Source organism: Haliaeetus leucocephalus, unplaced genomic scaffold (genome assembly GCF_000737465.1).
Source record: "Haliaeetus leucocephalus isolate CR32 unplaced genomic scaffold, Haliaeetus_leucocephalus-4.0 Scaffold328, whole genome shotgun sequence".
Classification (NCBI taxonomy): Eukaryota; Metazoa; Chordata; class Aves; order Accipitriformes; family Accipitridae; genus Haliaeetus; species Haliaeetus leucocephalus.
The window spans coordinates 3,546,433-3,572,200 of record NW_010972764.1 but is presented as its reverse complement, the minus strand read 5'-3'; the positions used below and the strand labels follow the sequence as shown (position 1 = coordinate 3,572,200).

Genomic DNA, 25,768 nt, shown 5'->3' with positions numbered 1-25,768 from the left:
GAAAATGGTTTCTACTCGTGGTTTTTAGCAACACCGAGGTGGTCAAGTGATTTTAGATATGATTGACATTGATATGAGTGGAAGCAGAAATATTTAGGGGCATTCTAAGCCTGAAATAGGTGTAGAAATTTCTTGATTTTCTTGTTCCTAATACTGGATCATCGGTTTGTTTTTCTTGGCATTTTCAAGAGGACATCAGATTAGATTCTGTCACTGAAGTAGAAAAAATTAAGGTTATTTTAAGAAGAAAAAACTTAACATTACTTGCTGAAGAAAAATTGCTCTATTAAGCAACCATTGTACGATTGAAAAATAACTGAGACTGAATGTACTTGTATAAAAAATATGAATAGAAAACTCAGTAATTTAGTAGTCTGTAGGTAAAAGCTATTTGAAAGCTGCTTGACTGTTGTTGCTATATATTTAAACAATCATCTGTGACAAGGAAACAGAGATGTCTGTTGACATGAGGATTACTTAAGAAGGCTAAACACAAATCAGATAAGCAGTTACAAAATTGACTTTTGCAAATGGTTATGTTGCCCTTGAGTATGATGAATTGTATCTAGTGGTGTTTGTATATAAACAATATCACCTTAACAACACTGTGGTTGGTAGCAGTAATTTTCAACCCCTAATCTATAGGCAGTAAATTCTGGTGCTTAGAGACCTCTAGTTTCTCAAGTAGTCCAATTTAGTTTTCAAGTAATTTAAATGCACATTAGAACTGAATTTTAAATACAGAGCTAGAGTTAACAGTTGCTGGCTTTTTAGTCTTTATTGTATTTTCTAGAGGTTTTTTCAGTGTTCCTACAGAGAAGGAATGAAACAAATGTAAACAAAAGGTTGGGGGGAGAGTGAAAAATGATGAATCAAGAATCTTGCGCCATGGTTTAAGGCTTATTGCTGAAAAACAGTACTTGATGCTTATGTTCACTAGTACAATGTTTAGAGCTGGAAGAAAGCAACTTTGGAAACACAGCATTGGCAGAGTTATCAAGGTAAGGAAAACTGAACTTTGGACTAGGTAGAGACTAGTAACTATATAGTTTGAATAAAGGTGTGAATTGGGGGTGTGTGTGTGTAGAAAAATGTGTGTGTTAATGGTATAAGTGGATGATGTTGGTTTCACAAAACATTCCAATTATATAAAAATGGATAAACTTTGCCTTTTAAAGCAAAACATAGTATTTGGGATAGGTATTTGTCATGAGAGGTGTTTTTAGTTTGCTGTAACTGGTCTTAAGTTAATTGGTAGGGTATCAGTCAAGGCTTGGTTGTGCAATTTGTTTTGAAAGGTTAATATGCACTAGGAGATACTTATTCATTTGACCACTGGTACTTGTATCTTGTCCAGATTGTTGCAGTGCTCTAGTAATGCTATAATTTCACAAATGTTATACTGGTACAATGAAGAGCTTGATGCTAGATCTGGCAACAAAATAGGGGTGGGCTCTGCCACTAAGGAAAATTGAAGTTTAACTTCTCTCTTCCTGTAATTGTAAAATGGGAATAGAATTTTGAAGACACTATGTAGCACTGAGAAACAATAAGAAAATATAGAAGTCATTAAGACCCTTAGACTAATTTTAAAAGTTGGTTGTTTGAACAAGCTGTTCCTGGGTTAATGCAATGTTATAACAAATGTGGGAAAGCTCTGACTGATGCTTGACATTTGAGTCAGCTAAGGGGACTGCCCTAATTCTGTAGGGTATGTGTTTTTTGGAGAGGAGCAAATAAAAAGGCGTGTGTCTGTTAAACTCAGGGTGCTTGGAAAGTGTAAAATGGTTTGCAGTTTACTTCTACAGGGAACTCTGAGCAATGCTTGTGCGATATAAAACACCTTCGTCAGTTAAAGGAGAGACAGAGGAATGCCCTGTTGGTTAACTAAGTTTTGGATAAGACAGTAAATTAACAATAGAACACTTTTACTTTTTGACTCTTACTGTTGAACTTCCCAGTAAAGTTCAAGTGTATTGCTTATCCATAAGACTTTCATCTGAGAGTGTCTAAATTCAGTAATTGACAATACAGTTCAGTATTCTGACAACCAAATGCATCATTTGCTGGATAAACTGTGTTCAGGAACAAGTTTTAACTTGTGCAGTTATGACTTGCATACTAAATAACATTCATGCTAACTCTATTTGGAGTGTCTGCAGACACATCAGCAACTGCACTCTGTAATGGAGAAGTTGGCATTAGTCAATATTTGGCTTCTGAGGTTGTTCTTTCAAAGGAAAGACCCCTAGCATCTCTGACTTCTGGTCTTTTAGTACCTTCTGTTCAAGTATATATACTTATATACTCTTGTGGTAGTTAGGAAACGCTTTTTTAATTTTTATTTTATTTTAACTTAATCCCCATTTGTTGCTTCAGACTGGTGGTGTGATGGTTATGGGTTTAGGCATATGTTAAAATATATTTAGGAATCTCCCCTTTATTCTGCTTCAGGAGAAGATGTCCACTGAAATTAGCTTCCTGTGCTAAATTTTTGGTACTTAAGTATTAGGAATTTTAAGGTTTTATGTAACATAAAACAAGTGACTTGTTATAACTAGACTAATCATCAAAGAAGTACTTTTTGGTTAATTAGTTTTTGCTTTGGACTTGCATCTGTTGTAGGACTGTGTCATATGGTCTTTCTTAGTTTCGTAACTAAGAGGGGGAAAAGAAACCCAAAACTAAACACGGCTGTGCTGCTGTTCTTTAGATGAAGAACTGAGGTAAAGCTGTACCATATAAAACTTGGACAATCTTTTCAGGTATCTAAGTGAGAAAGCATTTATCTCTTATAAATACTGTTCCATCTGGATCCTCCGACATCATGGGACATTATGAGGAGGCTTTGTTGTATGGCCTTGATCAGAATTGCTGCTGATACTTTTCAGGGTTTGTATGCAAGCGTTACTGCGTGTACCAGCAGTTCCTCTCTTAACTACATAAGAGATAGCTTATGTGTTGTAGCAATCCTTCCATCTTCAAATCTTACTGTTTCTGTGGTCTGTTAAATGATGTTTATTTGAATTACAAAAACCTGCCTTTTTTTTGGTATTTTTTTTGTACAGATGCTGTTTAGGGATATGTACTTCTGTAGTTAGTCCTGCAGGACATAAAACATACAAAAACTCCCAGGCCATGACCACATTGCTGGTTTGAAGCAAGATGTGGGGGTAGTTAAAGTTAGCATCTTGAATTCTAAAGACTGAATTTTGGAACAGGTTAGTGAATTACTCCACTGAAGTTCTGGTTGATACAAAAGGATTAAGGGCTTGAAATGCACCCCTATGCAAAAATTGGGAAGGAAACAAATCTGAAATAGAAACCTACTTGTTCCCCCATGAGCCTTCTGCTCATGATGTGAACTTATCAAGGGCCATCTATATAGGTGGAGTTGGGAACTAATAACCAATGTAAGATGAATACCTTGTGTACCGATATATCTGCAGTTCTATGCTGGAAACACAGCAGAGTACACAAGTAGTCTCTCTGTAGTTTGAGTAAAACAAAAAGATTTTTTTTCTGGATTAAATAAAAGCTAACTAATTGGCAGAGTATTGTTTGTATTCTTCCATGTTAAAGATGCATTATCAGTTGTGCTCAAATTACTGAAACAACAGTTTTTAGGATTCTAGTATTATCTAGTGTGAAGCTGATTCAGCCCAAAATGGTTGCTTTTTGTATGTCTAACTAAGGGGAAAATTTCTACCCTGATTTCAGAACATGTAGGAAAGGCCAATCCTGTGTTGACATTTTCACTTTTGGGAAAGTGGAGCCCATGTTAGGGAATGACAGAGGTACAACAGTGTAAAGTACATGTACAAATTAATCTGCTACTGCATTCTTCAGTCATAGCGGTGTAAAGAACAGGGTTTTTTTGTCTGTTACATGGAAAAACATTTCCAGTGCATTCAGCCTTTATGAAGGCATGCTAGTAATTACGAGTTTACCAAATATTTGAAAATTCCTTCAGAAAGTAGGGAAGATATTTACATAAGAGTATAGAGTATATTATGCAAGTCCTGTTGGGTCTGCAAAAGCTTGTGGATAAATCACTTGTGCATACTTTATAGAGTTACTAGGTTTTTCATAATCACTGGGGAAATAAAGATTGAATTTACCACCAATGAAACATAATTCTAAATTTCTTTTGAAAATGAAATGATATTAAATCTTGTAATCCACAAGCACAATAATACCCGTAACTATTCCAGAAGGCTATTTTGTCTATAATGTAATGAGGTATATTACATATGGGAATTCAATTTAATTAGAAGAGTAGGCATACTGCTTGAAGAATGGTGTAATAGCTATAGTAAAGCATATTTGTAAACACTTGTGTACCTTGAGGCTCATGGCTTGTTTTACTTCTCATTATGTTAAAGAGATAATGTATGAAACCCTAGCTTCCTCCAGCAGCATCTGTCTTTATTAGAGAATGCTTACAATATCTTCCACGAGTAACAAAGGCCAGAATCCTGTCTTGATGGTCATATGTGACTAGACTGAAAAGCTGTGCCTAAGGACTTTGGGTGTTAAAGATAACTTGCAGAGTGATGGAGCTGCACATATGAAATACCTTTATTTTTGTTTCCCCTACAGAGCCTTTCAACAAATAAATAATATTGTACAAAAGTCTCCTGATAGAATTTTTGTGCTAAATCTGAAAATAGAACATAGGAAATCAACTGTAAAATCATAACAGGGGTCCCTTCTAAAAATGTCATTTGAGTGCCTTAAACCACAAGTATTGAAGAATGTAATAGCCTTTACTTTTTAAAATAAGTTTTAGAATTTTCTTTATTTTTGTCTTCAAAATAGATTGTAAATTTGTTGTCCACTTTGTGTTTTATAACAGCAAAAGCTCAAGGAAGAGAGGGAGGCTAAACGTGCTCGGCTGGATGGCAGGCATGATTACTTACTGGATACTGTTGCCTCTTGTGTGAATCTGGACAAAGCAGAAGTAGAAGATGCTATTCTTGATGGTAACCAGGTAATCTGATGAATTTGATAGTGAAGCTTATAGGGTGCTTTAGAATTGATAATACCGTTAAATACTTGGTGAGATAGTTGTCAGACTTCATGTCTGAGATTGCTCAGGTCTTCTCATTGAAAAAATATTTCTCAGCATTTTGTAATTAAATTAAACAGAAGTGTCCTTAGTTTCAGGACCTATTATAACACTACTGAATTGGTTAGAATTTCTGCTTTCCAGTGGTTATAGATAGTACAGTAAAACCTGTGACTGTATTTCATACTGGAACTGCAGCATGAAGTCTCTCAATCCTTGAATATATAGATTCAAGAGTCCTGTCCACAGTAGGCTGCATGCTATTGTTGTTTCCATTAGGCTACCACCAGTATTTGTGAGACTACACTGTGATCTAGTTTAGGAGATTAAATCAGGTGGAAACTACTTGCCAGAATAGAATGGCTAAGTGATCTGACTGACCACATGAGGGTTAATGCAGGGGGTAAGCAGTTAGACATATATATGTTGAGGAAATGGTGCATCAAAGTTGATGGTAAGTATTGTATGCAGTGGAAATAAATTTTGTGATTTGAAAAGAAATAATTATTTTTTTAAAACCTGAGTAGACAGCAAGTAGATCTTGTTTTATTCCCTGACACTAAACATGGTTGTCTTTTTTTTTATTTCTCTTGTAGTCTCTTTCCATCTGTGTACCTTCAAATTTATGCATTCCCATTTCAGTGTTAATATTGTTGAGAAACTGAAGGAAGTCCAGTGGAAGACTACCAAGATAGAGGGACATAGGGCATGCAAAGTAAGAGAAGAGGGAGAGGAAGAGATTGAGGGGCGGTCAAATAGTAGCCTGCAGTTGCTTGAAGAGTAGTTATGAAGATGACAGATCTGAACTCTTCTTAGTGGTTGCAGATGATATGACAAAGGCAATAGCCACAACTTGCAAATTGTTCAAGAGACCCTTCTTCATCAGGAGGGTCATGCAGCATGGGAATAAGTTACTCGAGTGAGTTGTGGAATTTCTCTTCTTAAGGTTTTTGAGACTCAGCCTAAGCAAAGTTCTACATGACCTAAGCTGCTATTGATGATACAGGAGGCTGGCCTCCAGATTTCCCGGAGGTCCTTTCCAATGTTTCTGTGATTCTGTGTGATACAGGAAATAAGCTATGCAGAACACTGTCACACAAGTTAAAAAGCAGAACTTGTTTCAGCCCTTGTGCATGCTATCTCTAAATGGGTTTCCTGGCGAACTATATTGCCTGAGAATAATTGTCAGATGAAGAAAATATTGGCAGCTGTTATACTTGGAAAGAGAAAAGCATAATAGTTTTTTTGACCTCATCTTGGAGGGCTCAGACAAGATTTTCTGGAATAGTAGTTTGTGATCTTGGTGTAACTGAGGCCCATTATTAATGGAAGAGGGATAGATGTGGCTTTTTTGCTGCTGCTGGTGATCTCTTAACCTTCTTCCTGCACTAGGAAGCCCAAAATGCTACCAGCAAATGTTTCTGAAGAAGAACTTCCAGAAGTAGAAGACTTTTCTGCTGGAAGATTGCTATGTAGTTAGGGACTACATGAAACAATGTCTCATAGGTCTAGAAAAATAATGGATTAGGCCAGACTTTCAAGTGCTGAAACACTGATCAGCATACTAGTGTAGAGCAATTAACTTTCTTCCTAGGCCTGTATGGCCTATACATGAGATTGCTGGACTGCACTACCAATACATGGTTCAAGGATGCTTGATGGCAGCCTTAAATTGGAGAACTGTGAAATTGTCCTGATGCTTAAAATATAAATAAAGGCTTCCTCTGTTGCTATGATATGGAATAACTGCAGCTGTGAGTCTTATGCTTTCAGCTAGTTAGCTGAATGGCAGTAAGAATAACATGGGTGAGGGACTTCAATGAGGTGCTGCTGCACTTCAGTAAATGAAGAAATGTCCTGTTCCCTCAGTTTGAGAAACGACACACAGCATGTACACTAAGTGGTTTCAGTACACTGAAACATGGCCTGGCTATACTCTGTTGTGTTCAGCATGGAAAAATTTAAATGATTCAATTAAGTAGGTGTGTGCTGCTAAAGTACAAGGCAACTCAATCATTTTGGGGGGAGTAGTAACTGGGCCTGGTATAATTTTATTATTGAACAATGATTATGTGATAAGTGTTTGTCAGCCCTTTTTGTTAAAAAGCTGAGCAAGTTAAACTTTTTGTAGTGGGTGTGCTATGCATAATGATCTCAACATTATCTTAAACAGATAGAGCGCATTGACAAGTTCCTGGCCCCTGGAGGTCTTCGTCATCTGATGTTCTACTATCAAGACGTGGAGGCAACAGATATGGGTAAAGCAACTTAGGTTCTCCTGCAATGTGTTTTAGTTGTGCTGAACAAGCATGCAAGGAAAAAGCAAATAGTAAAGCTCTTACAAACTGGGCCTTAAGGCAAGTCAAGTTTGGTCATACTGGGACATTGATCCTTGCTCATGAAATGAAGATGGATGAAATTACTGAAGCTTATTAGTGCACCTCTGCATATTGCTAGTATGCAGCAGCAAGGTACTTCCTTGCAAGCCTAGCAACTCTTGCCTGGGGGTCTGGGAAATGGTTTTTGATAGTTAAAAGATGACTTTTACACAAGGTGAGCAGTGACAGGTGCTCTGTCCCCTCCCCTCCAATCGTGCCACCAGTCTGTCCTAGAAGCCCTCCACATTTCTTGGTGTATGACCATCTATCCAGGTGGTCCTGTTATGACTAATGGCCCCAGGAGGCCTGCATTATGGGTAGCAGGGCCGTTATCCCAGAATTCCCTTCTGCTCATATCCCCTTCCCTTCCCCAGTGCCCCCATGTTACCACATGTCAGGGAGAAGCCTCCATCTCACCCTGGAGGCAGCTCAGGACTCCGGTGACAAGGACATCCTCCCTTTGCCCATGGCTTCTGTCCCAGAGCCTCCAGTGCTGCTGCCATTGGGACTAGCCAGGTGCTATGTGACCTCTGAGACCCGTGATTGGTTGGTGGGAGTTCACCCCACTTGTTTACCCTTGTAAAGGCCTTGTAAATATATCTATGTATATCTGTATAAATATATGTGTTTATACATATGTAAACATACCTATATGAGTGTATAAATAGTTATTTATGTATTTTCAGCATATATGTATGTATATACCTAAAAGGTATCAAAAGACTGTGTAATATGATATCAGCAACTCTAACAATTAAAATTTAAATGTACATACAAAGAAAATCAAATGAAAATACAGACTCAGCCACTAATTTAGAAATCTGCTAAACAAGTTTTAACATGCTTGAGTTGAAGTGGTGGAAGTATGTTGGAGGGAGCGTGAGGCAAGGGACAAAGCCTAGGAATCTAATCAGAGTCTCCCTCACCCACCCCCAAACTGATCAGATGATCCTACAGTATCATTGTGGCAGAGTCTTTAAAAGAATTTTCTGTGCTGATCGTGCTGGGGTTGTGGTTCACAGACTAGCAAAGCAGAAATCACAGTTATAGTGATGGCTACTTATCAGTGAAGTGAAATGAATTTTTGTGGTATTACATGCATCTTGTTGGCAAGGGCACTTACTACACACCACCTCAAATACAAGCTGGTTTTCTGACCCAGATGTGGATCAGCGGACCCTTCTGTTAGGGCAGAAGATGATCCTATGAAGGGTGCCTACAAGATACTTTGTGTGCCTGCAGAACAGGAGGCTGTGTATCTCTGAGTTCAGGAAGATGTACTCCAGAGTCCGAAGCGGCTATTTCAAAGTCTGGTTTTATGCCCACCCTCACGTGCAGATTTTTTGCAGTGTTTTGAATGATACTTTTAATATGCAGTGTAATAACTTCTAGCACCCTTTTCAGTAACAGTACCTCTTTTCTAAAGAGAATGCAGAGTGTATCCCTTACTCTAGCTCCATATGTTGTGGGAATGCCCTGAGAACTGGGATGACTATTGCTGGTCTAACCTCTGTAATTACTGAAGTACAAGGATAGGGCAAGTTAATGTTAATTGGCAATAAATCAAATTAAGATTCTCAGTCAAAACTGGTGACAGAGTCCTTGATGTACTTCTAAGGTAAACAAAAAAGACTTCTGCAGGAGCTGTGATGAAAAAGGGGAGTGGGAAAGGTGATGTGAACAAAAGGGTGGGGAGGGGACTTACCGGTGGCCACATGAAGCAGAATAGGGATCTCTGGGGCAGATGCCCATGTACCTGAAAGAAAAAAGGGCAAGGGACTTGTCACTTTTTGCAATTTTTTGGATGTTGTCCTTTACTACCAGTATCAACAATTCACTCTTTGATCTTTTTATTGTTTCAGTGTCTCACTGAGATGTCTATGCACATGACTTTACTTTGAGGTAACACCAGAAAACTAGCAGCAGAGAAGTAACATGGCCAAAACCACAATTTAAGAGAATTATTTTTTTCCCCCGGAGATACTGCTACTTCTTGGTGACTCTTCACAAGTGTTACCAACAGCCTAAACATGGGAGCAGCATATTCATGTTGCGGGAAGAAGAAAGGACAGGGAAGTCCCTTATAGCTCCCTTGCTGTTTGTTTTGTTTTGTTTTCCCCCACAAAGAATCTGCTGTGGCATCTCTTTCCTTGTTTTCAAAAATACTGTTTCTTTTTTTTTCTGTCAGACTTATGTCTACATCTTTTTAAGGAAAGACAGTTGATAATAGCTTCTCTGAAGTAAGCTACGTTTGCTGACTTTTTTTTTTAAAGCAATAGGGCATTACCTGCAACTGCATGATAGAGAGCTATGTAAGAGGATCTTGAACCTGAACCTTTGCTTAAAAGGAACAGAAAACAAATAAGTGAATAGAAATGAAAGGGTTTTGATGCACAAATGGCAAAAGTAGATGAAATAGTTCTTACTGTGCTGTGAAGATTCCGGATGCTGTGTACTGTCTGTGGATAGTCCCATGGGGTGGCTCCAGGGGACTGGGACTTGAAGATAGACAAATGATGACTGAAGTGTTTGTTTAGAAGACTTTTCTTTGAATAAATAATCAGTGGGTTTTAAATGGTTCTTTTATTTGAATCTATAGAGAGCTTCGGCCTTCCAGGAACAGGAATGAACTCTCATTTGACAAAGAAGAAACCTAAAGTATTTGTGACAGAGGGAAAAGAAGTTGCTTTAACTGGCGTATGCATTTTCTTCATTAGAGCTAATCTTTTTAAACCCATCACAACTGAGAATATCTATCAGGTAAGAGTCAGTGACTGCTGATCACTGTACATAATCTTGTATAAAATTCATTTTCATCTTGGGGTATTTGCTCTCGGCACGTAATTTGACAGCCTTTGATGTGGAGGAATGAGCAGAAGGACACAGTTTGGCTAAATAAACACAGGACAAAAAAGGAGGGGAATAGAAAAGCCAACATTACCTAGCAGTAGCAGCTTCAAGTGTATTATTGCTATGAAGAAATGTTGCTAAGGAGGAATATTTATGACAATCCAGAATGACAAAGAGTAATTGGTCAATACCTAAATAATAAGCTGTTAAATTTCAATAAGTGCTAGCAAATCCATTAAACAAACAAAAATAGTTTTATTTCTGAGAGTGTATATGCAAATTATATATGAAAAAGTTTTTACTGGTGAGAGAGTCCTTACATCTATGACAGTCTGAAGTGAGTAAAGCTGGATCAAGTGCTCCAGTAGTGAGGAGCACAGAGCAAAATGTAGGGAATCATACAGTTGTAGTCAGAGTGCTAAAATAAGAATGATGGGCTGAATGAGAATCTAGTGTTGTGGAAAATTTTCTGTACACTTCAGAATGGGAACTTTCAAGTACAACTCCGAAGCCAGCAAATTTTAACTTTCCTCATTTCTAGGAAAACCTCTTAAAACTGTATTTTGACCAGATAGGCAAGAAACAGAAGAGCAAAGGGTGGGTGAGCTGGTTGTCATCACCAGATTATTACTTGTTTTCTACAGGTATATGCTTTAAAGTTTTATGCTTAACCTCTTAATTTTTTTTGATGATTTTGAAAGATCTGTCTTAGATTTTGGTCAATTATATACTGTCATGGTTTAACCCCAGCCAGCAACTAAGCACCACGCAGCCGCTTACTCACTCCCCCCCCCATCCAGTGGGATGGGGGAGAAAATCAGGAAAAGAAGTAAAACTCCTGGGTTGAGATAAGAACGGTTTAATAGAACAGAAAAGAAGAAACTAATAATGATAATGATAACACTAATAAAATGACAACAGTAGTAATAAAAGGATTGAAATGTACAAATGATGCGCGGGGCAATTGCTCACCACCCGCCGACTGACACCCAGCCAGTCCCCGAGCGGCGAATCCCTGCCCCCCCACTTCCCAGTTCCTAAACTAGATGGGACGTCACATGGTATGGAATCATATTAAACATTTGAAGATTTTTTGCTTAATGCTTGCAAGTTGGTAATTGCAACTGAAAGATGTCTAAAGCAGACTTCTTCACAAGTAATGATATAGCCCTTGCTCGCTCATAGTAGATAATACCTTAAAACTAGGAGAGACAAGTTGAAAAGTAAAAATTATATGTCTGAAGACACATCTAATGTGTGATACTTAAATACAAGTTGTTTGGTGTTAAATTGTTGAAAAAAAAAAATCTTGCGGTACCTTCTAATGAAGCAAAAAATAGCTGGTAGATTAATGTAATTTACCTTGGAAGTCTTCAGAGTCTTTTTCAGAATGTCTAAAAAGCAGATGTTCTGTGAATTGTTCTCTTTCAAACTATAGAGAGGAATTCTTCCTGACCCAAAATCTTTGGCCAATTGCAAGTCCGAATTAACGGTCGTTCGTAATTCTTTTGGTATCTAAGCCTTTTAAGTACATTGATGTCTGCCTATGTATATACATATGTATGTATGAATATATTCAAAAATATAATTCTGATAGAAGTGGCAGGCTGGAATCATTTTATTCACCCATATAAACTGAGCTTTATAGAGGTCTCTTATACTCTCATATTTTGGAAGTGTTTTCAGATCTTAGTTTCTGCAGTTTTGTATGACACACTGTGATCCTGTGCAAACCTTGCAGCCCCTGCTAGCAAGAATTGTGCTGTTAGCTTGAAGAGCACTTGTACACACTGGTAACTTCTGAGATGCTCAGGACAATAGGACTGGAATAAATATAATGATGGCAAAATTTTGGTTTTTTTAACTTGTATTGTGTTTCTTTTACAGGAAATAAATTTTAATATGATGAATGTAGGTCGAGATGGCTTACTAAAAAGTGTTGAGCAGTTGATATCAGAAATCTTCATTCCAGCCTTACAGACTATGGACTCTGGTTGGGTCGAATGTGGTGAACCTCAACAAGCTTCCAAGATTAAGCAGGACTTCCTTTGTTCCCTTGAAGTGTTTGTTAGTGTGCTATCAGGAGCTCAGCAAAGTCTGTTGGAAAAGGTAGTATGCTCATGTGGCAAACAAACTGAGCTAGCTGTAGAATGTCTCTTGCTCTGGAGCTTTTGAATTAATTGCTGTTGTAGGATACTCATAAAAATTGTGTGTGTTAAACTGGAGAAAAAAAACCCCACTTGTTTGTTGTCATCAGTAACTTGTTACACTTTGGTCTGTGGCTTTAACAATTCTGCAGGTCCTTCTGTTCTTGTTTGTTCTGGCACCAGTTTTTTAAAGCTATTAACTTCTTGACTCTCCAATGGCTGTGGCCACTCTTAAACCAAGATTGATTAATGTATGACAAACAGTTGCTTTAACTCTTAATTTCTACTTGGCCATTGTGAAGGAAAGAACATGAGAGTACAGCTGCCAGGCTGGTGAATTCTCCAGATTCTGGAGCCCAGTTCTGGCTCAAACCAGTTGAATTTAAACTGAAGTGGGAATATGAAGTGAGACACCCCAAGTGGGGAAGCCAGTTACTTTTTAAAGTTCCTGGATTATTTGGCATGAACGTTTCAGCATTTCAAGTTTTTTTAAACTTGTATTTTAGGTTGATCTGAAGAAGTGTGAAACATATGATCTGAAAACTCTAAGAGGACCTTCAGATTACTTGGTGGTTGCTAACAGCATAGATGCTCTTGAAAGAATAGAAGCCTGCATGAAAGGATGGACCAAACAAATTGAACAGGTGATACACTGGACAAATGTGAAATACGACAACATCAGCATATTGGCAGATGAGTTTAATCCTGTTGGCATATAGCTACCTTTCTATGAAGTTGTAGATGAGATCATTCCCTGTGTTTTAAAGTACTGTTGGCATGTTTTGTGTGCTTTTACTTGTCAATGAGAATATTATTGAGAGCTTTTTCCATCTACTAGTAAATAAAGCATACACATGTCTTTGGAAGCTTAATCCCCTGTTTTCGATAATCAACTATTCTTAAAGTAGAAAACAGCTAGTGATTCCCAGTGGATTTAATGAAAGCAGAATTAATGTGATAATTCAGTGAACACGATTTTCAGTGGTTAAAATCATACTTTGGAACATGCTTTGCAGGTTATTTGCAGAAAATGTAATTGTCTGTAACGGTGCTCTTGAGATGCTACTCCCTCTTTAACTCAAAACTAAAAAGGCAAAGCAAAATTAAGGTCTCTTATGTGAGGTGGTGGTGGCTGAGTTAGGTAATTTATCACAGGAGGTTAATACTAGGAGTTAAATTATGAATTAATCCATGCACGTAAATATTAGCATCACTCACTAATATTATTGTATGATAAAAGGTTCTTGCAGTAAATAACCAGTTGAGAAAGGAAGCTGATGACCTTGGACCACGAGTAGAGCTTGATTACTGGAAAAAGAGATTGTCAAAATTCAACTACCTTACAGACCAGCTGAAGAGCCCAGATGTGAAGGCAGTGCTTGGAGTACTTTCTGCTGCTAAATCCAAACTGCTGAAGGTTTCTGTTTTGAATTATGCCAGATGTAAAGACTAGAAATGCTCTGTATGCCTTAGTTCATTTTGGTGATGTATGTAATGTTGCTGGTGGGGAAAATATGGAAGCATCTTTGGCTTTTGTTGTCTTTGTCCTTCCCTATTCTTCATGTTGAGTAGATAAGTTTTAAATCTAGTTTAATTTACGGGAAAAGACTGGGACTCCCCTTTGTCTGAAGGCTGATAATGTACTGCATCCACATGGCTCAACAGAAATAAATACTTATCTTTGAAAAGTTGATTATTAAATCAGAAAATTGAATTCATGAACTGGGTATTTAATGAAAAGAAGATAAAACCCCTCTTTTTTTAAACCTCTTATGTAGTTACAGTGTCTGTTCAAACTGCTTGTGGGGTCTTAACTTCTTACATGGACATAACAAGTTAAAGTCCCATCACAAACCAAAAAATAAGTTTATAAAACAGTTCCGGCTCATCAAATACAATGGTTATATATTCATCAGTCCAAGCAAAAATAGTTACCAGAGGATGTCTATGTATTATACAGCAGCTTGACTTGATGCTACTACTGACATAACTTGTTAAGCTCAGTGGTCTAACTGTATGTTCACAGTCAAATTAATGAAAGCAAAACGAGGACTTGTTCCTTATCTTGTGTAAACAAGTGTAACTCTGAAGTAATGGATCTGTGCTTTCAAATGTGTTTAAAGGCTAATGACAGAACAGAGTGATCTCAAAACAGTTTTTCTGAAATGTGTGGTGGTTTTTTCCAACTTTCTATTCTTAGAACTGGCGAGCGTTGGATATTCGCATCACAGATGCAGCAAATGAAGCTAAAGATAATGTGAAGTATCTATATTCTCTGGAAAAATGTTGTGACCCATTATACAATAGTGATCCTGTAAGCAGAACTTTTAAATTCTTAACATAAATCTCTTGAGACAACTAAAATGAATGTTGTAGGATCAGTTTGGAAATGACATAGGTAGCATTTTAGGTATGCATCTCCAGTTTGAGACTTTGTTCAGTTATGCCATAAGTGGCCTAGTGTGGATTTCTGGCTACAAAATCAAGTATGTGTTATTTTCTTGCTGTGGTATCTATGAAACTTTTGGTCTGATGATGAAGATGGATTCTGTGCTGTGGGAGGAAGTGAAATCTTTGCGATTAAAAGAAAAAAAACAAGGGGGTGAAAGTGAACCTTGTGCTATGCTAAAGACAAAGGCTGAGCTTTTGTCTTTGTGTTGGTGGTCAGGTCATGCTTAGCTTAACATTTATAAGGCAATTTTCAGCTTCTGGGATTAGGAAAACAAACATAGTTATGTAAATATTAAGGTGTAAATATAAATCATCTTCTCATACTGTAGTAACAGGATAACAAGCAAGTGTAACAAGCAGTAAACAAAACCAGCCAACCTAAAGCATAGGAGGGAAGATGTACTGTCCCATTATCTGCTAAAGTAGGTGGCAAATGGTTGCTTTTACTAAAACTGGTTTTGTGACTGACTCTGGGTCTTGCTAGTCAGAGAAATATAATGAGTAACCATGAAGACACAAAGCTTTGACCATCCTAGCTACCTCTCTCTCTCCATGCTTTTCCTAAGTATAATTGCTTCCAAACAGTGCTCTGAGCAACCATGGTATGGCTCTGTTTGTTTCCATTTACTGGATGGTATTAGAACAGCGTGTTCTTTCAGTGTTTCCCAATCTGATATTTGAGTCCCTCTGAGGAATGGTTAGTACAATACCCATACCAAACAGAGTTAAAGTGAGTGTGCTTGCTATTGGCACTCTACAGGGTCTGTTGAACTTAATCTGCTTTGTGCTCCCCATGCTGGCTTTTACCAAGGAGGAAGTGGTGCAGCTTCAGAGATATTTAGCTTTGAGAGGGTGTAGCACTTAGGGTGGAAGCCAGCGAGGCATGGAGTGTGAAGCTCTCCCTTACTGATATTTACCTGTCCCATGTTGAGCACCACTTTGGTAATCTAGTAAAACTGTCATTGCTTTGGAAATTCAGATGTGAGGAGGAGCTGTCTAAAAAAATCTGTCTGGCCCATTTGTGGGCTGAAAACAGGACTGCTGGGCTTTTGAAATGATGCTTCTCTTCAAAGTATTCAGCAGAAGGCCTTTCTTTTGTACACAAGACTTACTGAAAACCATACAGCGTATGGAGAATTAAAACGGGTGTGGTGTGTTAACCTTGGCTATGGGCGAAGCACTCTGTCACTCCATCTCCTCAAAAGGACGGGGGGAGGATATAGGATGAAAAAGCTCATGGATTTGTCAAAGACGGGGAGATCACTTACCTGTTGTCATCATGGGCAAAACAGACTCGACTAGGGGAAGAGTAATTATATTTTTTTGACAGTGAAAATAGATTGGGTAGCGAGAAACAAAGACAAAAATTAAAACCACATTCCCCCCCCTCCCTTACCAGGCTCAGCTTCACCCCTTCACGCCTGACTGCTCTTACCCCCTCCCCGCTGAGGGGGACGCGGAGTGGGGGGCTGCGCTCCGCCCCTCCCAGCTCCTCTCCGCCGCTCCTGCCTCCTCACGCTGGTCCCCGCTCCGGCATGGCTCCTCTCCGGGGCCGCAGGGCCGTCCCTGCCGGGGGGGGGAGCACCTCCCGCCCTCCTCCCGCTCTCCCCTCGGGGCTGGCAGGGCTGTTTCTCACCCCGTTTCCCTCAGCCCTTTTGCCCTTTCTTCCCCAGGCTTTCCCCGAGGCTGAGGGGCTCGGTGGGAACCGGCTGGAACCGGCCCGGGGCAGCCCCTAGTCTCTCCTCACAGGAGTGGCCGCTGCTGCAGCCCCTTCAACACCACCTGGGTGCCTGCACCCCAAAGAACGGGCAATAAGATCACCTCCTCCTAGGCACTTCATCTGTTGTATATAATTTTTTAATTACCTAAATGCCAGTACTATAGGAAAGCTGTTCTTCGTATTTCCTTTATTCAAACGAGTGCTGTGAGGCTTAATGCGATTTTTGGGCTTTCCTTATACGCAAGCTTCCACCAGGGTTAGCAAAAGAGTGTACAAATGTACTTTTGTGAAAATAAGTGGTACTTTTGAAGAGGCCTTTGTCTCTATCAAGTTTCACTCGCTGACCAGAATTCTTCCAGCCGAGACTAGTGAAAATTTTTCACCCAAACTGAATCGTAGAGCTTGGAGGGTGAAGTAGGACAGGCAGCTCCACAGGAGAAGCCCAGGTAAACTGAGGCAGAAACATTAGGAAGACAATGTTCATAATGTTTTTGTATTCTCTAATTATGTGTCTAGCTAATGTATGGCAAGAAAAGTACTGAGTAGAACTCAAACTGTGTTTCTTCCCAGGTATCCATGGTGGATGCTATTCCAGGACTGATAAATGCAATTAAAATGATTCAGAGTATCTCTCAGTATTACAACACGTCTGAAAAGATATCTTCATTGTTTGTGAAGGTCAGTGCTACAGCGTGAAAGGAAATTTTCACAGATATTTTTTGTGTGGTGTTGCTTGAGTGAGAGACAGAAAATACAAAGGCACCAAGTGATTGAAGAGGCAGCATTTTGTTTAATTTAATGCTGCTTTTTGAGTGTATAGAGAATTGGAAATAGTGATAAAACTACCTAAAAGTTAGAACTTAGTTTACTGTCTGTAATTTGCAGTTGTAAGAATTTTTTTCATACTTGAAGATCAGGGATAATCTTAACCCTGATGTGAATAGATTGAGGGTGAGCGTAGTTAATCAACAATATTTTGGTTGTGTAATGGTTTGGAGGCTGGATATTGCAAGGATGACAGTCTGTCTATGTGGCTGGTGTTTGGTATTGGTATTTTGCAGGCTTTAGGCTGGTGGAGTCAGAGGTATGGGGTGAGACTGAAAGAAGGGCAAGGTCTGCTTTGTCTTGAAATGTCTTTTTCACAAGGTTAAAACTGCTTTTAGGTGACCAATCAGATGATTACAGCATGCAAATCTTACATTACAAACAACAATACAGCCACCATCTGGAATCAACCTCAGGAGAGAGTTATGGAAAAGCTACAAGCAGCCATTAGACTTAAACAGGTAGGTGAGAAGAACATGTGGAAAACAGAATATAAAGTGAGATTTAGGAGAGCATGATTAGGAAAACTCTATTTTATATGAGGAAGCAATGTTATAATGAAAGAAAATGAACCAATTAAAAAATATCCTTTGTAACTGGAGCATTTATATTAGAGCTAACAGGGGATTTACCTGGGTTTCTGCTGATCTTCCACAAACAGGATTTTGATGCTTAGCCTAACTTAACTGTGCTTCTTATGTGAGAATTACTTGGATTTTCATGCCTGAGTTTCTCTAGAAAGTGTCCTCTCATGTGATGAGGAGGGATGTGTGATAGAAATGAAAACGGGGAGTTACTGAACTGAATATATTTCAGAGATGTGTGGATAACCTATACCTTTAGAAAGCACAATTTAGTGAACTGAGAAGAATTCAGCTGTTCAGGTTGTATAGACCCATTGGAAAGATAGCCTTTTGTGGTTTGTTTTTTTTCATACACTTCCATGACCATTTTGGGATTTTTTAAAAAAAATTTTTTTTTTTCCCCTTCCTTTAGAACATAGTATCATAGAATAATTCAGCTTGGAAGGATCCTCAGCAGGTATCTAGTTCAACCTTCTGCTCAAAGCCAAAGCAGGGGCAGCTGTGAGATCAAGCTTGGTTGCCCGGTCCTTTATCTAGTCCTGTCTTGAAGTTCTCCAAGGATTGAGAGACTGCCCAGCCTTGCTGGGCAACCTCTTTAACCGCTTGACTGTCCTTAGGGTGAAAGATTTTCTCCTTATATCTAGTCAGAACATCTTCTGTTTCAATTTATGCCTGTTGCCTTTTGGCCTCTATCCATGTGTTACTGTGAAAAGCTTAGCTTTGTCTTTTTGATAACCTCTATGTAGATATTGGAAGGTCTGTATTAGACTTTCTCCATTATTACTTTTTGATTCTTCAATAATATGTGCTTGGATGACTAGAACTTTATCCTGACAACTTCTGAAGCAGCAAATCTTGCATAGTTATAGCACAAATTAGTGTAAATTTATATGACATCTTACCATCAGCAATGAGTAGTAAATTTGTGTATTTCTGTATAGATACAGTAAATTATTAAATTGCTGCATTGAAGTATGTTGAAGGATTAGGTTTTTATTTGAGTCTTAATACTTCCAAAAGCTTTCAGAAAAATAATAGATTAAAACTTAAAATTTGAATCACTAACAACTTAGGAAACTCTGGGCCCTTTGTATTAATATCCCCAAGTGGGGTTATTCATACGTATATGTGATTAAAAAATAACGAACATTGTATTTTAGAGAACTACTATTGAAAGAAACCATTCCAAGCAAATCTGTTGGCTATGTAATCTGACTTTGGGAAGAATTTACTTTTAACATGTTTGGAGTAAGGTTTGTGCCCAGTTAAGAAAGTGGATGAAAACTATATGCTGCTACGGAGTAGCATTCCAACTTCCGAAGGGTTTTTGTTCTGGAATGTGATTTTGGAAAATCTGAAACATTATTATTCAATAAAACTGCCTAACACACAATCATTATTTTCAGTCTCTGAAAACTGCAGTCTGGGTTGTCATCTTGGATATTCAGTAAATACATCAAGCCCGGCTATAAAATGGACAGAACAGAATTTCACGCTAGCTAAGGATGAAATGTACCAATACATATATGTGTAGTTCATTCATTTGATGAAATGGGTGATCCTGTAATGGTATTGTTGGGTTAGTTTTCAGAGACAAGTTCTGTTACTGTCTTTATAATGTTAATAATAATTTCTTGATGAAACTTCTACTTGCTATCAAGTTAGGATAATATCTGTGTGAATTTTGTTCTAGCTGATGATTATGCCTTTTATTATATGCTTGACATTCTTCTTTTAAATTCTTTTGTTTTAGGAGTATCAAAATTGCTTTCACAAGATAAAAGAGAAATTGGAACAAAATCCAGCTGAAAGACAGTTTGATTTTAGTGAGATGTATATCTTTGGAAAATTTGAAACCTTTCATCGACGTCTGATAAAGATAATAGATGTGTTCAATACTATGAAAACCTACTCGGTTCTACAGGAGTCTAAGATAGAGGGATTGGAAGGAATGATCACAAAATATGAGGTACGTAGTAAATTTTGGGTATCCTGTCAATCTGACTTGAACTTTAAACAATAAATAATTATGAAAATTAGAAAAGTGTTTATCAAGAGAAAAATTAACTCTGTAAGTTGTGTTAAAATTACTGTGTAATAGCAATGTAAGTATGTGATTGCTGGGGAAGCGAGCAGACAAGATGAACACGGGGCAGGAGGACATGGGAAAGAGGTATGTTAAAATCAAAGTTGATTGTAAAAAGCAACAAAATGGGAGGACTATGTAACAGGAGTAATTGGAGCCATGGTTTTGTGTTACAATCAGGAGAAAAAGTGAGAAGTGCAACATTTCTGTCTTCACAAATGTTTTGCTGGATACGTAAGTATACTGTGACCGAAACTGCAGACTGTCTTCATCTCTTGCCCATTAATCTAGGGGTACGTGATCAGTGCCTGCTGCTGAGGCTGGCTCCATTGCCACAGTGGTTGACAGTGAAGTCATATTTTCTTGCAGCTTGGGGTGAAAAAAGCCCTAGCTGAATTTCTGTGTTGCATAAATACAAACAAATGTAACTTTGATTTCTTCAAATAAGTAATCAGAAAAACTTCCAAACCCTCCAAAAAACTTGGACTCTCAGATTTACTTGTTTCATTAAGGAAACAGTGAGCTTAATTCCAGCAAAACAGATTATTAACTTTACTTAAAATCTGTACTCTAGATCTAGAGTACAGTCATCAGTTTTGTGTTTTATGGGGGGATAAAAGGGTTAATTCATATCTTTAGATTGAGGGAGGAAGAGAATTGACTTAGCTGGTTTGCTCTGGAAAGCTCTTCAAACTTAGGCATTTTCTTTTTTAACAGCAAAATCCCTTTGCTTGTTAGTATTACTATTCAGGTTTCTTTCCTGGTCCTTTTATTTAGTAGTAGTGAGACTTGAACAAGGAGCTATTCTAAGAATATAAATATGCTAAATCATGCCCTTTTCCTTCTTTCTTTCTGAGGTTAACTTTCTTTTCTAGCAAGTAGAGTCTTCCCTGCTTTTACTGAGCTTGGGTTAACTTACCTTATTGTGTGTGTATCTTAGTGCAGTATTATAATTATGGCACTTGTAAATATTAAATCAGAAGTATTCAATGTGTGGAGTTTGTAGGCTGCTTTTAGAGACTACATGCGATACAGTGGCAGTACAGGCAAACGTGGCATTCTAATTTGCTTTACCCTGTCCTTTTCCTTTTTGTTACGACCATGAATAAATCACTTTGCTTTAGTTAAGTAACTGTAGGGTAGAATGTGAGCATTCCATGGTCCATCCTGGTTTGATTCACTCCTTGTTGCAGTCTGGGGTTTTGATTTCTTGACTGCATCCTTCATAATGGCCAGTTTTCTCCTTTGTTCTCTTCTATAGTCATCTGAGAAGAAACCTGGGCACAACTGGAAGGATAGCTTGGTCCAAGACTATTCCACGTGGGCAGGATAGGTGTGGGCTGCTCTAAATTTTGCTCCTTTCACTGAGAGCTGCTCTCTAAAGTTGTGCCAGCAGGCTTTTCAGGAACTCAGGTTGCTGAGAATTTTCAGGTCATACTATAAAGATACTATTTTGGTAGGCTGGAACATAAGCATCTTGTTTATTTGGGGCATTTGTATTTGAAAAGCTGCCTGTGACCATTAGCCCAGGCTGTGATGCAGTCTGCAAACTCTATACAGATAGTCAGCATTATCTCTTGCAGTACTCAAGGCCTAAAGTAAGCTTTGTGTGAGATGTAGTTAAAGGTGAAGTCAGTTTCATTTGGGGGTGAAGGGGGGGTAAGGGGAAATTTATATATGCTTGGGTAGAAAATACTGCATGGAAGGTTCTGGATAGTATGCATAAAGGGCAGAAAGTGATTGCACTTTTTAACAGTGTCAAAATTGAGGTACTGAAGTATTTGGTATGGACCATAGCTATAATTATGTGACTGATTATATTACTTGAAAAAGTTTTACGATAGGAAGTTATTATGTTGCAGTTATGCTTTACCACTTAGTTACTATCTAGGATTTGCTTGTTTTTAGAGGAAAAGATGAAATTTTTATTTACAGCAAAGCAATAAAACTGAAGTTCAGTTGAGTTACAATAAAATGGTGGAAGTCTGCTGTGCTTGAAAATATGTTGAGCTTCATAGCTGTACTGTGGTAAACTACTAGGATGTTGAACAGTGGTTCATCATTAGAAATCCTTTAACTGTGTGTACAGCTCGAGGGAGATGCTGGTTAAGATGTACTTTCATTTGAGTGGGTAGCAGCTATGTAAGAGAAGACAGGAATAGTAAGTCCTAGGCGGGTGATGTGCTGCATCTTACTGTGACTTTTGAATGGTCCTATTTTCTATGGAATCTGTTAATTTAAAGACATGGAAAATACTACTGAGAAAATATTTTCCTATGTTGAAATTTGTTAACTTTTAAATAAAAATAATGAACCTCTGCATGAGATAATATTTAATGGGTAACAAATGTCTAATGAAAAGCAAGAGTCTGAATTTTCTGTCAGTTAATTGACTTAAAACAGAACGAAATAATATAAATGAAATTCATATGGCTACTGCACTAGCTTGTTTCCTGCAAATATGTCATTTAAGTGGTTTGCTTATACTGCTCAGAAAATACTGGTAACTAGTGGCAAAGGTAAAATGTGATGTGCACAGCCTGTTGTGCTAAAAATTTTCGTGTGGTAAGTCTTTTTGATAAGACAATTTTTTGGTGATAATTTTCTTTTTCTGTGAAACTGTTTAGAGCATTGTTGACATCATGAAGAAAAGGCCTTACAATTTCTTGGATCAACGGAAGACTGATTTTGACCAAGACTATGAAGAGTTTTGCAAAGAGATAAGTGATCTTCATGTAGGTTTTGTGATTCAAATAAGAATTCAATTTATTGATAAATCCTCAGGAAAACAAAAATACCTCTCTCTGAGTTACCACCAAAGAAATTATGCAAATTTCAAAGTTTGTATTCTGAAATTGAAAAAATATTCTAATGTATCTCCACTTTAAAGCTTGCATTTATTATTTAACTTTCAGACCAGTTTCATGCAATAGGCTGGAAGGAGCCTTGAGGGCCTCCAACAAAAGGAGTTTTCATTAGTGTACTTTATTTGGAGGTTATGCTAGCAAGAATAACACAAAAGTGGATGATTTCATTGGGTGAATGGGAACATAGCACAAATAAGATAATTACCTTTCCCATAGTTCTGAAATCACAAGCTGGTGGAAGGAAAGGGTATCTGTAGAAGAAAAAAATTAAAATAAATGCTTGGCTCACTGGCTGTCGAAGAGGCAAGCAAGCATTCTTTGAGGGCTCTCAGCATGGTGGAACATTTGAGGGTACAAAAGCTTTTGTTGGTTGCACAGCTGTGGTGGGAACTTGGAAGGAAAAAGCCTTGGAAGTTGGTTGTATTTTATTTAATTCTTGAGGGAAGGAAGAAGGGGAAAATTGGTACTTAACTGAGGTTACTTTCACATTAAAAAAAAATATGTTCTAATATAGTGCATGATAAATCCTGTCAAATAATACTTGGCATATTTGAGGTGTGTGCCTTAATGTAGTTCTCCGCTGTAGAATTATTTGTTCTCCTTCAGGGTCAATTAAGGATTTTCATGGACGTCACCTTTGAAAATATTCTGAACACTGAAAGAGCACTGAGTATGTTGAAGAAATTTGAAAGGTACTATGTCCTATCTAGATTGCTAGAATTCTGCCAGGCAATGGAAGCAACACTTTGAGGATGGTGGGAAGTGGGGGGAGCAGAGCAGGAGGCGGCATCTTAAATACAAACAAAAACCCCCTTGACCTCCTCTCACTGAACTGTTCAGCTCTGTTAAGGGATGTCTTCTCAGCAGTGTGGATGAATAAAACCCATATTTTTTTGTATAGGAAAATGCAAAATATAAGTGGACTTTGAACTACTTCTTTCAAAATTAGCATAAGTACAGGAATACTTCATGGCTGTTAGCATATTTGCCTTAGCTTTGTCCTTGAACAATGACATTAATTTGTTACCACAGTGCAGTTAGGAGAGAGTAAAATGCTTGTATTAAGAAGCAGTAAAATTTGTCTTGATAAATTCGCATTGTTGCAAGGCAGCAATTATATTCTTATAATATTCTGTTTAATGGAGTAGTCTGCTAGTGGTGGATTGGTTACAGATTGCTGCACATAATTTTAGCTCAGTGTTTGAAAACAGTGACAAAACAGAAAATGTGTGGGCTTACTTGGAAACTTTTATCATCTGGTCTAAATCTTGGTTGCTCGGAATCAGGTTGTGACAGCATTTGTTCAAGCTTTAGTGAAAACTCTGCTGCTAAAGTAGTTATTTTCTAAAGAATGGAAGAGAATCTGGAACAACTGTATTTTCCAACATCAGAAGAATTTCAGTAGTATTGAAGGAATTTTTTAAAATGATTATTATTTTTCTAAGCAGATTACAAATCCCAAATCTTGGCATTGATGAAAAGTATCAGAAAATACTTCAAAAATATGGTCATGACATAGAAACAGTCTGTAAGATCTACACTAGGCAGAAGCAGGACCCTCCACTGGCTCGTAATCTGCCTCCAATAGCTGGTAAGATCTTGTGGGCACGCCACTTATTCCATAGGATCCAGGAACCCATGGAGTCTTTCCAGCGGCACCCGGCTGTTCTGCGAACACCAGATGGCAAGCGCATAATCCGCAACTACAACAGAGTAGCAAAAGTTCTTACGGAGTTTGAGGTGATCTACCACAGGGGATGGCTTCAGCAGGTAAAACGGCTGATTTTGGTTAGGATATTTCTTTTAAAAAAATGTGGCGGATTTTTGTTGCTGGTAGACTAATAACATCTAGCTTTACAGACTGGGTTGGATTCCTGTTGTTTCAGGCCTCAGTGAAACACTGGGTTACAGCAGTGTGAAGGAATCTCTGGTTAATAGTAGTAGTCAGGTATGCTAAGCTGTAGACTTAGGATGCCTCTTAAGTGAGGGATGGATTAAGAAAAGGTACTTCATAAGAAAGTGTTTCTGTTAATGAACAGTGCCTTACTGCCTGTAGCTCAATTTAGGAGCAATTGAAAGACTTTCATTATAATTAAGAAGTTACAATGAAAAATATTTATTATGGAAATCTATAATGAAGATTCAGTGGTAGCCTTAGCTGCTCCTCTGTCTCTGCCATGTCCCACTGACTCTGGTGTTGAGAAGCTCATGTACGGGGAGAGGAGTTCTCTCAGCTGCTTAGCTTAAGGTAAAAGCAGACAGAGGTTTCCTCTGGTCTGGACAATATGGTTTGGTTTTTGAGTGATGATCCATGGGTATGGTCCGAGTGAATGTACACGTAAAAAGCATCCAGTCTCAACAGATAGAGCATCCTGTAGAATTAATAGCATACTTGGTACATGAGTGTATTTTGAGCATGATGTGGGTTAACACTAGTAAGCAGCTAAGCACCACGCAACTAGTTGCTCACTTCCCCCTGCCCACTGCCAGTCAGGCAGGGAAGAAGAAAGGAAAGTAAAAGCAAGAAAACTTGTGGGCTGAGATGAGAAGTTGTTTAGTAAGTGAAGGAAGTGGAGGAAGAGAACAAAGTATTGCAAAAGCAGTCGCTCACCACCTCCCATGGGTAGGCCAATGTCCAGCCAGTTCCAGGGCAAAAGATGGCTACCCCCTTCAAGGTCTGTCTCTCCCTTTTTATTGCTGAGCATGATGTTATATGGCACAGAGTATCCCTTTGGTTATTTTGGTACATCTGCCTGGTTTTGTCCCCTCCCACCCCCCAATCTGTTCAT

At 38.2% G+C, this 25,768-nt stretch overlaps 1 protein-coding gene across 1 annotated transcript in view; it reads left to right on the top strand.

The window, feature by feature from the left end:
- The first annotated feature begins 944 nt into the window (after positions 1–944).
- The window catches only part of DNAH5 (dynein, axonemal, heavy chain 5), a 128,156-nt gene continuing 103,332 nt past the window's right edge, over positions 945–25,768 (top strand). The window contains exons 1-14 of the mRNA XM_010571448.1: positions 945–1,001; positions 4,859–4,993; positions 7,245–7,334; positions 10,051–10,209; positions 12,187–12,408; positions 12,953–13,090; positions 13,687–13,863; positions 14,647–14,760; positions 17,188–17,295; positions 17,781–17,903; positions 19,780–19,995; positions 22,740–22,847; positions 23,586–23,671; positions 24,428–24,749. Coding sequence (XP_010569750.1) covers positions 945–1,001; positions 4,859–4,993; positions 7,245–7,334; positions 10,051–10,209; positions 12,187–12,408; positions 12,953–13,090; positions 13,687–13,863; positions 14,647–14,760; positions 17,188–17,295; positions 17,781–17,903; positions 19,780–19,995; positions 22,740–22,847; positions 23,586–23,671; positions 24,428–24,749 — 2,055 coding nt within the window. The remainder of the gene's footprint in view (positions 1,002–4,858; positions 4,994–7,244; positions 7,335–10,050; positions 10,210–12,186; positions 12,409–12,952; positions 13,091–13,686; positions 13,864–14,646; positions 14,761–17,187; positions 17,296–17,780; positions 17,904–19,779; positions 19,996–22,739; positions 22,848–23,585; positions 23,672–24,427; positions 24,750–25,768) is intronic.